The 14666-nt window shown below is 35.3% G+C and overlaps 1 protein-coding gene across 1 annotated transcript; it reads left to right on the top strand.

Annotated features, from left to right (window-relative positions):
- Nucleotides 1-608: 608 nt before the first annotated feature.
- On the top strand, nucleotides 609-13343 carry LOC134274431 (uncharacterized; the record flags this gene model as incomplete). Its single annotated transcript, XM_062756724.1, has 5 exons — nucleotides 609-674; nucleotides 873-1018; nucleotides 1156-1215; nucleotides 9521-9568; nucleotides 13302-13343. Coding segments are annotated over 5 exons (362 nt in total), but the record flags the coding sequence as incomplete, so codon positions are not given.
- Nucleotides 13344-14666: the final 1323 nt, after the last annotated feature.

Below are 14666 nucleotides of genomic sequence, written 5' to 3'. Positions count from 1 at the left end.
TTGTCTGTTGTCTTTTACTCAGGAAAAATCCTGAATAAACTCAAAAAATGTTGAAGGAATAAAAAAAACATGTCACAAGCGAGTTGTGAATGTATGTATAAATAGTATAGACAGTATTTGAGTGACAGAGACTTTGTATCAGGTGAGGACAACCTTGAAAAAACGTTAATCTGTAAAAATCTTAACAAAATCTTTAAAAAGTTTGAACGTCAAGGAAAGACATAGCGCTTTAGAGTTGCTTACCCTGTGAAAGCAGAGTTAAGTTATAAAAGAAATTTAAATCCCAACAAAGGAAATTATACAACGAGAACAATTCTTAAAAGATGAATTTCAAGTATTAGGAAAAAAAAAAGGATTTAATGATTGGGCATTGGATTATACTTTATGAAATGTATAGGAATAGTTTATTCTAGTTTTGATTTTTGTTAAATCGAATAGAGTGAAACATCACACATCAACAAAACAAATACTTATACATATTTTATTATATTTTTTTTTAAATTTCTAGTGAGTAATATAAAGAAGATTGACATCGTCCACGAACTTTTCGAACAACCCTCGTATATAAATATTTCCATTCTTTTTAAACCACTTATGTTCTATTTTAGCACAACAGAAATGAATACAGGGTTTCAATCCACGAAACAGCACCAAACAAGCTCTTTCGAAAATCTGTACGGTTTTTTTCTGACAACTAAGATAACAAGCATTATCATATAAGTTCAAAGTCTTTTCCTCATTTTGACACATTTTAATCCTTTTGCAAATGTAATCATTTACTTGACTTTTTACCGAATTTTAGTCACACATTTTTAACAAGAAACGTTAAAGTACAAGGTATATATTTACACGTGAATTGGTCTTTTTAACAGACCTCAAGACAGTGGTGGAGCAGTAGCAACAGTAGGAATTGTGTTGGCTCTCCTGATCCTTGTGGTTGTAGTAGTGGTGGTGCCAGTGGTGTTTTACAGGAGAAACACGTGTGGTTTCAAGGATAAAATGGAGCTATTATTTAATTGTATGTATCAAAAACATCATTCAGAAGGCGGTGCAAATTGCATTAATGGGATTTTGCTGTTTTGCCAATGAACTTTATATCTCAATTAAGACGAGAAATAAAGATAACAAATTGATTAATGTTTTCACATTTTATAGATATCAGAAACCATCTTCTTAGGAACACAGAAACTGAAACAAGACCCTCTGGTAGAACTGGTAAGATGGAACATTTTCTCCAGTAAAAGTCATGTTTCACACCTAAGACAAGGGGAATGGGAAAATTGTTTACTGATCAAATTTATTTTTTTCATGAAATGAAAACAAATATTATCCATGCACTTGGTTTAATTAGAGGATATTCTTTGCTTTTTTGTTGTGGATATGGAATTTCTTATAGCATGTTTACAGTTGGACAAAATTTTTCCAATATATTAATGAGAACAAAGCAAAGTATAATATCAGAAAAATCCTTCCTTATGACTTAAATAAATGCCATATCCATCGACAAAACTTCCCTTTTTATTATGTCTTTTTTTCTTTTCATAACATAGTGTCGTAGCTGATCATGAGTAACAATACATAAGCTAATGATTGTGAGATTGAAAACATTGTAAACATAGATATCAACAACATATTTGGGGATAGTTTTGCAATTTTAGTCTGTCAGTATGGTTTATTTACTCTTACCTCAGGTCAGGAATATTTCCTCTGAAAGGGAAATTAAGAGATTAAATGTTTTTTGATATCCTGTCCCACCATGACAGAGTATCACTTTAACATCTTCACACACCGTGGAAGAAAATCACTTATTTAATAAATATTAAAGTATGAACAGTATTTCAGTGTTGATAATGTAATTGTTTTTTATGTTTCCTCATTCTGCACAATCTCAACGCATCTTTGTTTTTACTGAGTTGTGATCAAATAAAATCAACACCATTGTTGAGATGAAATGCATGTATGTTCATTTATTTAAAATTACGAAAAAAAGAAAATTATATACATGTTGTAACGTGCGCCGAATACACAAATCTATTTATAGCTCGTTTTCACCTGTGACACTCTTACAAAAAACACACCAACCAAAATGAATTAAAAACTTTAACAAATTTTAATGAAAACAAGCAATAGTATCAAATAAACACACAGTTACAGTTACACACAAATTGACATATAATAAACAAATTCAGACAACGTTTACTCAGCTGTTCAGTTCGAATGTCCTCCAGTCCAGAACGAATCACACCACTCCGAGAACATCAGACACTATGGACGGCGGTCACTAAATATGTACTTTCACGGTATTATAAACATCCTGGGCCAAATTACAAAGTACGACATACCATCAGTCCATTGCCAAGTCTCTCCAACTCCACGGACACCGATCGCTATCTACACGACAATACTTCCACGGTTAGCCCAAAGCCCAAGCCGAATTATGAAGTATGAAAAGTCCATTATTCCCGTGCCAAATGTCTAAAGTCTCTTGAATCCTGTGTCGCAGACGATCGCGTGCTGGTGTTCCTCGGCTGTATTCGCGACATCCGAGAACTTCCGAAAGGGAACATGACGTCACACAATAAAAATAATAGCTATAGTGACACAATATCTATAAATAATTTTAGTGTATCGTAACACCTCCCCCCTTAAAGAAAAGTTTGAGTATAATGAAAACTTTTACAATTACAATGAAACAATATCATGATTTCACAAAATTTACATACATTTCAAAAAAATAACATTTTAATCAACGTGTACTCTTGACAAAGCATCTACAATTAAATTTTCTTTTCCTTTAATATGTTTAATGATAATATTTTTCTCTTGTAATTCCAAACTCCATCTCATTAGCCTTTGATTCTTGTTTTTCATTTTGTGAACAAATGTGAGTGGATTGTGGTCAGTGAAAACAACAACTGGATGTACAGATGAATACACATACACATCAAAATGTTGCAATGCTAATAACATAGATAAACACTCTTTTTCCACAGTGGAATAATTTCTCTGACATTTTGAAAACTTTTTGGAAAAATAAGCAACAGGATGACAAACACAATTTTCATCTTCTTGTAACAAAACTGCCCCACAACCCACATCACTAGCATCAATTTGCAACAAAAATTCTTTATCAAAATCTGGTGATGAAAGAACTGGAGAGACCATGAGAATTGTTTTGATTTGCTGGAAGGCCTGTTGGCATGATTCATCCCAAATAAATTTGCTATTCTTTTTCAAGAGACAGGTCAATGGGTTAGCAATGGTCGAAAAGTTAGGGCAAAATTTCCGATAGTACCCCGCCATTCCCAGGAATCTCATCAGTTCTTTCTTACACTGAGGTGCTGGAAAATTTACAATTGCCTCAACTTTAGCAAAAACTGGTCTAACATGGCCGTTACCAACAACATGGCCTAAATATTCAACTACAGCATGACAAAATTCAGTTTTTGTAAGGCTTACAGTCAAATTTGCCTCTGAATGTTTCACAAATAATGCCCTTATGTGTGACAAATGCTCTTGAAAAGTGTTACTATACACAATCACATCATCAATGTATGCCTCACTTGCATCTACATCACTAAGTAAATGATTGATCATCCTTTGAAAGGTTGCAGGGGCATTTTTTAACCCAAAAGGCATCACCTTATATTGATAGAAACCTTTTGGGGTAACGAAGGCTGAAATCTCTTTCGCTCTTTTGGTCAGTGGGACCTGCCAATACCCTTTCAAAAGATCGAATTTACTTACGTATTTGGCCTGACCAATTTTATCGATGCAGTCTTCAATTCTGGGAATCGGGTAGGAGTCAGTTTTGGTAATTGTGTTGACCTTGCGGAAGTCAGTACAGAATCTGAACGACCCATCTGGCTTGGGAACAAGTAGACAAGGGGAGCTCCAAGGGCTGTTACTGTACTCAATTATGTCATGTTCTAACATATAAGCCAGTTCTGCATTACAGTGCTCTTGTTTTACAGGGTTCATTCTGTAAGGATGTTGTTTAATGGGAGATGCATCCCCAACATCTATATCATGATATACAAGATTGGTCTTTTTAGGAACATCCGGGAATAAATGTGTAAATTCTTGTATAAGAGACATAAGCTCTTCTTTTTCATTCTCTTGCAAGTGGCTAAGTTTAGACTCCAAGTCTGACAAAACATCAGAGTTTTTCAACTTAGGAGTAGACTGATCATACTTATGTGCAAGTTGGTCTTGTTCTTGGGTAGACTTAACTTCAGGGCTTGAAGCAGCAACTGATTCTACCTTAGGGTGATCTATGTCAGTTCGGTTATGATACTGTTTGATCATGTTGATGTGACAGAGCTGTTTGTTCTTGTGTCGACCAGGTGTTTTAATAATGTAATTCAAGTCATTGACCTTGCGTTCAACTTCAAATGGGCCAAAATATTTAGCACGCAAAGGCTGACCTGGAATTGGTAGCAAGACAAGGACTTGGTCTCCTGACTTAAATGTTCTCGTTTTGGTACGTTTGTCATACCAGGTTTTCATTTTGTCTTGACTTACCTTTAGATTCTCTCTGGCTAGCGTCCAAGTCTGACTGAGCCTCTCTTTGAACTTTGCTACATAATCTAATAGATTTGTCTCACTCTCTTCAACCAACCACTTCTCTTTTAGCAATTTCAATGGTCCTCGCACAGTGTGACCATATACAAGTTCAAAGGGACTAAAACCTAGTGATTCTTGTTTTGCATCCCTAACAGCAAATAAAAGAAAGGGGATTCCCTGGTCCCACTCCTTCTCATTAGACAAACAATAGGTTCGAATCATGTTTTTCAAGGTTTGATGAAACCTCTCAAGGGCCCCCTGGGACTCTGGATGGTATGCACTGGATGTGTGATGTTTAATCCCTAACTCCTGCATTACCTGTTTAAAGACCTGGGATGTGAAATTGGAACCTTGATCAGACTGTACTGACTGGGGCAAACCAAAATTGGTGAAAAACTTGGTCAAAGCATTGACAATGGTTCTAGACTTTATGTTTCGCAGCGGAATCGCTTCAGGGAAGCGTGTCGACGCACACATTATTGTCAACAAGTACTGATTACCAGCTTTGGTTTTAGGTAAGGGACCCACACAGTCTATAATGACCTTGGTAAATGGTTCATCAAAAGCAGGGATAGGCTTTAAAGCAGCTGGAGGGATTTTTTGATTAGGTTTTCCCACTACTTGGCAGACATGACAAGATCTGCAATAGTCGACTATATCCCTTCTCATCTTAGGCCAGAAGAAGTGAGTCAATGCCTTATTGTAGGTCTTTGTGACCCCCAAATGACCCGACATTGGTGTGTCATGGGCAAGCCCTATGACTGTTCTCCGATATGCCCTAGGTACTACAATTTGATGGTGGATTTGCCACTCATCCTCTACTGAAGTATCAGGGGGACGCCATTTTCTCATAAGTACACCCTGATTCTTATAATAACAAATAGGGACCTTCTCTGCCTCCTCTGGAGACAAAGCCTGTTCAAAGAGACCTTGTAATTCAACATCTGACTCTTGTTCGGATATCAGTTTATCTCTAGTAAGAGGTGTGTTGTCTAACATTTCCTGTAAACCAAATACATCACCTTTGGACTGCTGATCCTCTGAGGAAATGTGACTTTCTGAATCTAACATAGCTGACAAAAATGTCTCATCAAGATCTACAGACAAGTCCTTCCCTGTATCTAACTTCTGACTTACCGTCTGTTCAGCATGTTCTAGTTTCTTAGCCATAGCCCTCGTAATAGCACATGAAGGAAATAACTCTTTATTCTCCTCCTCTACCTCTCCTATAAGACTAGGCTTTTCACAAATGATTGGGTCAGGTACCACCCTACCCCCAGCTAAATCATTACCTAACAAAAGAGAAACTCCCTTAACAGGTAAAGTAGGTCTAACACCTACTACCACTGACCCAGAGACTAAATCTGACTTCAAGTCTATAACATGAAGAGGAACTTTCACAAGTCCTAATTCTACACCCTGAATCAACATTTCAGAACCAGTATGTGTCTTCTCAGACAGTGGCAACACGCCCTCTAGTAACAAAGACTGAGAAGCACCTGTATCCCTCAAAATTCTTATAGGGTGTGAGTCGGTACCCACCGACACTAAACCATCAAATACAAAAGGCTTAAATTCCTCTCTAAAAACATCAGACTCTGGCTTAACAGCAGTGTTCTCAAACTGACTACAGGAAACCTTACCTTGGACAGATGTAAGAGCAGTGGGACTTGGTTTACTTTCATTACTTACAGGTTTTTTCCTCTGTAATGCCCAACATTCAGACTTAACGTGACCCTTCTTTTTACAATAATTACAAATGGGTACCTGCTTTAAGGTTTCATTAGCCTTATCCTTACCTTTGATCTCAGAGTACGCCATCTTAGGTTGAGTTACCTGTGAAGTGTCTGGTCCCCCTCGAGAACTGTCATAGGTGACCATCTTCTGTTGACTAGTACTGTGTTTTACAAAAGATACCTTATGTGTTAGTGCATAATCATCAGCCGCAGTCGCAGCTTGCTCAAGAGTCTCAACCTTCTGTTCATCTAAATAGGTTCTAATTTCAGGATGAATACAATTTTTGAATTCCTCAATCAAAATGACCTGTTTCAACCTTTCAAAGTTTGATCCAACATTTTTAGAAGTGCACCATCTCTCAAACATATTTTGTTTCTCTCTCGCAAATTCAACATGAGTCTGTTCATTGAATTTCTTGTAATTTCTAAATTTCTGTCTATAGGCTTCTGGTACAAGCTCATATGCTTTTAAGACATTTTTCTTAATAACATCATAATCTGTACTTTGTGGAAGTGACAATGCACTATAAACTTCCCTAGCTTTGCCAACAAATGCACTCTGTAACAATAGTGGCCAGAATTCTTTTGGCCATTTCAAATTTTCTGCTATTTTCTCAAAATGGATAAAATATTTGTCAACATCTTTCTCTTGAAACTTAGGGACAAGTCTTATGTTCTTTGTCACATCAAAGTCAGATTTTGATTTGGCCTTAGCCTCAAGTTCCAACTCATGTTTTAACTTTTGAGTCTCGAATTCTAATTTCTTAATCTGTAACTCATGTTCTCGATCTTGCGCACTTTTCTCTTTTTCATATTCTCTCTTTTCTCTTTCAAATGCCTGCCTTTCTCTCTCTTGTTCAATTTCTAATTTCTTGAACTCTAATTCATATTCAAAATTTCTTTTTTCAATTTCACTAGATTTCAAATCTTCAACCAATGACAATGCACTATCATCTAAAATACCTCTCTGAACTAAATACTGAACCATAGCATTTCTAATTTCTATTTTCCGAGCACTGCGCTTAACATTCAAGTGAAACTTTGACACAAATTCAAACAAAAAGTGTTTGAAGTAACCACGCATCTGGTGCATTCAAAAAATCCTCTAAGTTAAAAACCATCTTGACTGGTGTGTATGATAAAAAATAAAATTCCCAAATAAAATAATTTTGTGATCAAAATCTCCGAGATATCGTTTTTAAAAAAATTTCCCATAAAAAGCCAAAAGTTCGATTATCCCGGACGAGCCCCCAATTTGTAACGTGTGCCGAATACACAAATCTATTTTTGCCTCCCGATGACACACTTACAACAACACACCAGGCAAAACGAATTAAAACTTTAACAAATTTTAATGAAAACAAGCAATAGTATCAAATAAACACACAGTTACAGTTACACACAAATTGACATATAATAAACAAATTCAGACAACGTTTACTCAGCTGTTCAGTTCGAATGTCCTCCAGTCCAGAACGAATCACACCACTCCGAGAACATCAGACACTATGGACGGCGGTCACTAAATATGTACTTTCACGGTATTATAAACATCCTGGGCCGAATTACAAAGTACGACATACCATCAGTCCATTGCCAAGTCTCTCCAACTCCACGGACACCGATCGCTATCTACACGACAATACTTCCACGGTTAGCCCAGAGCCCAAGCCGAATTATGAAGTATGAAAAGTCCATTATTCCCGTGCCAAATGTCTAAAGTCTCTTGAATCCTGTGTCGCAGACGATCGCGTGCTGGTGTTCCTCGGCTGTATTCGCGACATCCGAGAACTTCCGAGAGGGAACATGACGTCACACAATAAAAATAATAGCTGTAGTGACGCAATATCTATAAATAATTTTAGAGTATCGTAACAATGTACATTACATGATGTGGGATCAAATCAAAAGGTACATGTAATCGCACAAATACATGCATGTATCAATACACAGATCCCACTTTACAGATAAACAACATTTGCAAAAAAAAAACAACAGTGGGTATATAGCAAAAAATTGCACAACAAAAATGCAGTCGCAATAAGATATATAAAGTTAGCTACTAGTAACCGGCTACTAGTAGCTGGCTACGACAAGTGGGTAAAGTTGGGTACTAGTAGCAGGCTACGATAAGTAAGTAAGGTTGGTTAGTAGTAACTGGTTACTATTAAATGACTAGAACCTTCTATAACCTTTTGTGTAATTTTCGGATACAAATGTTGATAACATTGAAGTAGATGGATTTTTACTTAACTGATATCCACTGATATTGCTAATAAAAACAATCTCTAAGCTGTTCCACATTATCTGGAACAAAAGTTACCATAAGTTATATCGTTAGAAATAAATTCAGCTACTAGTACCTTTTGTGGAAAATTGTGCAATTTGGGGATACCAATATCAGTGGATATCACCCAAATAAAAATCCAGTTACTTCAAATAATATTCACTAATATTAACATTTATATCCCAAAATTGCACAATTTTACACTAAAGGTACTAGTAGCTGAGTTTATTTCTAAGAATATCTTAGTAACATCAATGCCAGATCATGTGCAGAAGCTAAGAGATAGTTTTATTAGCAATAACAGTAGATTACAGCGATATAAAAATCCAGCTATTTCAATAATATCAACATTTGTATCCCAAAATTGCACAATTTGACACAAAAGGTTCTAGAAGGTTCAAATAGTAGCCAGTTACTAGTAGCCAACTTTACTTACTTCTCGTAGCCAGGTACTAGTAGCCAACTTTACCCACTTGTTGTAGCAAGCTACTAGTAGCCAGTTACTAGTAGCCGACTTTACATATCTGTCGCAATATGCATGTGAGCAGTTTTATTTGACCTGAAAAGGGAATCAGTTACCCTCTGGCGGCAGTCTTGATAAAATGGAAAGAAAATAAATATAATTTATTTTATCATGTTAATGAATAGATACAAAATATTTATTTTTGAATTAATTTACTCCAAGACTTGATGTGAATAAGTGTAAAATAACCAAACTAAAAGAAATCTCAAAATTGTTTTTACTTTTAATATTCAATATTACCAGACATAACAGTGCTATTTGCAGTCTTTATATCAATCCAAATGTTTATTTTAAGCTTAGCAGACAAAGTGATCTTAATAGCCAGGATAAAACATTGAGACAGGAAAATTTATATAAAACATTTAATCATTAACTATGAAATTAATATTACATTATCTTTTTACATAGATGAGGAGGCAGGAGCAACAGACGAGACAAAAAATCCTTTACTTCCAGGTAAATTCCTAAAGATGAATAATGTTTTCTTTTTTTTTAAATGCTTTTTATGAGTAAAAAAAGATATAAATGTACAAAGATAACATTCAGTGTCACATGTGATTTTCAGTTACTCAAAGTTTAGTAGTGTTTGGATGTCTTCCAATTTTTTTTAACATCCTATCATTTGCTAAAGAACTACTTTGTCAATTTCAACTTGACTGAAAGTATTCGTAGATGTAGTGGAATTTGTTTCTTCCAATATCGGGGCAAAATCTTTTTCACAAGGAGATGAAAAGAGAAAACTAAAGTGTATTCCTTTTAAAAATTGAGGCTTTGGAAGCGCTGTTCTTTAATTATATGTACCCGTATTTTTTTTTTTTTACTTTTTGCATATTTCCATGCTTTGAAAAATGTTTGACAGCTGGTGACAGATATTTTTTAAATCTTTAATGCATTAGTTGAAACTGTTTAACCAGCCAGCTGAATTCAAACTTTTAGTGTTAGTCTCTTTTATAAAAATAGCTCACCTGAGCTGATACATCTAACACAAGAGAGCTTTCCTTATAACTCGGATCCGGTTTTTCAATAGGTAGTTAACTCTGACCTGTTGTTAACCTCACCACTGTATTAAATTTTACTACCTTTTGAAAAACTGGGCCCTGGTGTTTGTCGTCCGTCCGTCTGTAAACTTTTCACGTTTTTGATATCGGTGTATTTGTCAACAATAGCAGACCCAATTTTAACAAAAGCTGGTACAAAGCATCTTTAGTTGAAGGGAAATTTGAAATTTAATACTAAGTATGAAAGCCAAAGCCCCCTTCCCTGCCCCACTACATGGGGAGATAATCAAGAGAAGATAAAAATAGGGTGGGGGTCATTTATGAAAATAAATCTTCTTCTCAAGAACCACATGCACTTTATGCAGAGTTTTAATCAGAAATTCATAATTCTTCAAATCCTTGTCCCTGGAATAGGATGGGGCCACAAAAGGAAATCCAAGTTTTACATGCAATATATAGGAAATTCTTTTGATGAAAAACCACTGGGCCAGAAAGGCTGAAACGTTTGTGGAAGCATCCTGGGATAGTGTAAATTCTAGCTTGTTCAAATTATGACCCCCGGTCACTAAATATGAAATAAAGCACTCTCTGAAAACTATTCAGTCACAGATATAAAACTTTCTTTTGTTAATGTGTAGAACGTTTTTAGCTCACCTGAGCCGAAGGCTCAAGTGAGCTTTTCTGATCACATTTTGTCTGTTGTCCGTCCGTCCGTCTGTAAACTTTTCACATTTTCGACTTCTTCTCAAGAACCACTGAGCCAATTTTGACCAAACTTGGTACAAAGCATCCTTGGGTAAAGGGGAATTTAAATTGTTAGAATGAAGGGCCCAGTCCCCTCACAAGGGGAGACAATCAAGAAAAGACAAAAATAGGGTGGGGTCATTAAAAAATCTTCTTCTCGAGAACCACTGGGCCAGAAAATCTTCTTCTCAAGAACTACTCAGCCAGAAAAGCTGAAACTTATGTGGAAGCATCCTGGGGTAGTGTAGATTCTAAATTGTTCAAATCATGACCCCCGGCGGTTGGGTGGGCGACAATGGGGTATCAAAGTTTTACATAGAAATATATACAGTGGACCCTCATTTATCTGGACGCTTTGGTTCCCAGTCAATTTGTCCGGATATGTGAAGCATCTGGATATCTGAATCACCAGTTAAACAAGACAGAATAACATTTTAAAATTTCGTTCCGATGAAAAATCGTCCGGATACTGAAGCATCCGGATATCTGGCGTCCGGATATCTGAAGGTTCACTGTAATTAGGAAAAATCTTTAAAAATCTTCTTCTCAAGAACTACTCAGCCAGAAAAGCTGAAACTTATGTGGAAGCATCCTGGGGTAGTGTAGATTCTAAATTGTACACATTATGACCCCCGGGGGTTTGGCGGCGCCACAATGGGGAATCAAAGTTTTACATAGAAATATATAGGAAAAATCTTTCAAAATCTTCCTCTCAAGAACTACTCAGCCAGAAAAGCTGAAACTTATGTGGAAGCATCCTGAGGTAATGTAGATTCTAAATTGTCCAAATCATGACCCTCGGGGGTTGGGCGGGGCCACGATGGGGAATCAAAGTTTTACATAGAAATATAGAAAAATATCTTTAAAATTCTTCTTTTCACGAACCACTGGGCCAGAAAAGCTGAAACTTATGTGGAAGCATCCTGGGGTAGTATAGATTTCAAGTTGTCTAAATTATGATCACTGGGGTAAGGTGGGATCACAATATGTATTACAAGGCAGGGTTCTCCACAAGGGGTTTTACCATGGCGGCCCGCCTTGGTTAAATTTTTGTGCGCCATGGTCAAACGAGCTGCGCCATGGTTAAAATCGGCAGCCGCCATGATTAAATTTTATTGAATTTCAGTCCTGACACCTACTTTTTTAATGACTTAAGTACTTAATTGTGTTTATACTACGACTGCCATGCACCCCGCATGACGTCTGTAGTAAAAAAAAACACGTCGTTAATCAGCGACTGTGCTGTGAAGCGTGACAATCAATGGGGAGTCAATCAGCTGATCAGATGATCAATATTTTGAGAGTTTATTATCCTGTGCACATGTAAATAATTTTGGGGAACTTCAACATGTTCACTACATAATTAGATATATAACGGCTTGAATGTTAATAAAAGATGACAATTACAAGCATGATAATCGTCATGCATGCTGTGTCAGAAAAAAATACTCTGTAAAAATTTCATATTCCTCTGTAGTTAATCAATTTCCCATGCTCTGTTTTTTAACTTTATTATCTTTTTGATAAAATGTACATAGGGCCTACGTCTCAATCGCCGTCTTAGCATGCTTAGTTTTAATCGCCGGTATAGTCGTAGTTTTAGAGTTACTTCCCGTTGTTATGAAACGTCGCGTGGTGCTATTTTTAGCACTGGGCACGTGGAGAAGTAAACAAAACTTGGTGAAAATGCAATATCTAGAAATAAACGTGTAGAAAAAAGGGACACTGGTCCAAATGTTCATTTGTGAGTTAACTTAAAAAATACTACCCATTCATCAGTTTTAGTTATAGTGAAACAAAATATTTTATACAACAGGCTACAATTCTTATAATTATTAATTTCTGAAAAATATTGCCATGGTTACTGATTTACTGTATCAACAATTCTTCATTAAATTCCTTCAGAAGGTTACTACAGATTCGGGTAAATTTTAGTACATTTGTGAAGTAAGATACAGGATAAATCCTTTTCAACTTATTATTATTATTTTTTTTTACTTTAAAAAGTGTTAGTTATTCCATTGTTTTGTGTTGCAGTGGTTAAGTTTAAAAATTGTAAAAACCATGTAATGAAGAGTAGGAAGTCTAACACGCATTTGTGTTTTGGGTCACATTTCACCTTCGAATTCGCGCAGCTTCTTCCATGGTTAAATTTTCAAGGGGGAAATCGGATAAAGAACAGAATGGTCAAAGCATCTCAGGTGAGCGATGTGGCCCATGGGCCTCTTGTTATAGTTTTAATTCTTAAATATCAGTAATCATAAATTTGCATTTGTAAATGACCAAAATTTTAATTTAAATCTTCAAGTGCTTAATGATCATGTGGTTTGGTTATTTAACAGATTGATATAAATACGACGAAGACTTCATTCCTAGATTTATACACAGATCTTATAAAATCAAATAAAATTGTTTTAAAATATTTTTATACACTTTCATTTTTACAGGTTATGAAGCCGAAGTGAATGGCTCAGAAAAACAGAAACAAGGTAATTTTACGAATTTTATTCCTGAAATTTTCAAGATATGGAATTCTAAACATCAAGTTTTGGTTTATTTTATATCAAAGAAGGTAAATAAATGCATTGAGAGCCCTGTGTATAATATGCATGTACATTGAAATCTCTGTTTTGTTTTTTATTCTATACCTACATAATAATTCAAATTTAGCAGGGACTAACTCTGGACAAAAGCATCATCTTCATTTTATGATATGATTTCTTCATGAAATGAATCACTGCTTTTATCACGGCACTTTACCAGTCTCTTCTATTTATTAGGATTATATTTTCAAATGAACAGATTTAGGAAAGGAAAGGAGATAAAATATAGCTTTGAAATTCAAGTGTGTTAAATAAATGAATAAAGTACAACTACGAAAAACTGACTATCTATTAGATTATGTGCTTCTATTCAAACTTAAAAACCTTCATTGAAAGTAACATAACAGATGAATTATATTAAAAACCAAACTTGGTCATCAACATGCCTAGCTATAGCAGGGGGTCGGGGTGGGTGGTGTTGGAGGGTGACTGCATCTCCCTAGACTTTCAATTACTAGTATTTAATCAACGAACCTTGGGCACCTCCTAAGAAACTCGTAAAACGACTTATTATATTATGTCGTTTTCACAACATAATATGTCGTTTTCACAAGATAATATGTCGTTTTCACAAGATGATATCTCGTTTTCACAAGATAATATCTCGTTTTCACAAGATAATATCTCGTTTTCACAAGATAATATCTCGTTATCACAAGATAATTTCTCGTTTTCACAAGATAATATCTCGTTTTCACAAGATGATAAGTCGTTTTCACAAGATAATATCTCGTTTTCACAAGATAATTATGTCGTTTTCACAATATAATTTTTTTCTGGTATTTAAAAAAAAATAATTGCGTGTCCTAAATATACCACCGTACTATTGTCACTTATTTGACTAAACTATTTTACACTAAAGTCGGAGATTATATTTAATATATAACGTTGTAATAACTTTAAAGTGTGTTTTATAAAATGCGTGCATACTGGTTTTCGTCAATTGAATCACTGACTCTCTCGTGATTTCAGCAAATTGAATCATGATCATTTACGGACCTTTCATAAAAATCTGAGATTTATGTGCTGTAGTGTAAATTTTTGTCGAACCACTGATCCATGAAGTCTTTAATATTGTAAACGTCCCTGTGGATAAAGTAAATGAATATTTAATATTTTCCCATCAATTTTACATTTCAGCATATCTATTAAATGATGCTTAAAATTATCCCTAAAGTAGATATAAACTTTATGTACATGAAACTTTCG

The sequence above is a fragment of the Saccostrea cucullata genome, unplaced genomic scaffold (assembly GCF_032062105.1).
Source record: "Saccostrea cucullata isolate Sc308-1 unplaced genomic scaffold, CSIRO_AGI_Scuc_v1 ctg7828, whole genome shotgun sequence".
In the NCBI taxonomy this organism is placed as follows: Eukaryota; Metazoa; Mollusca; class Bivalvia; order Ostreida; family Ostreidae; genus Saccostrea; species Saccostrea cuccullata.
This window is presented reverse-complemented; position numbering and strand designations above follow the sequence as displayed.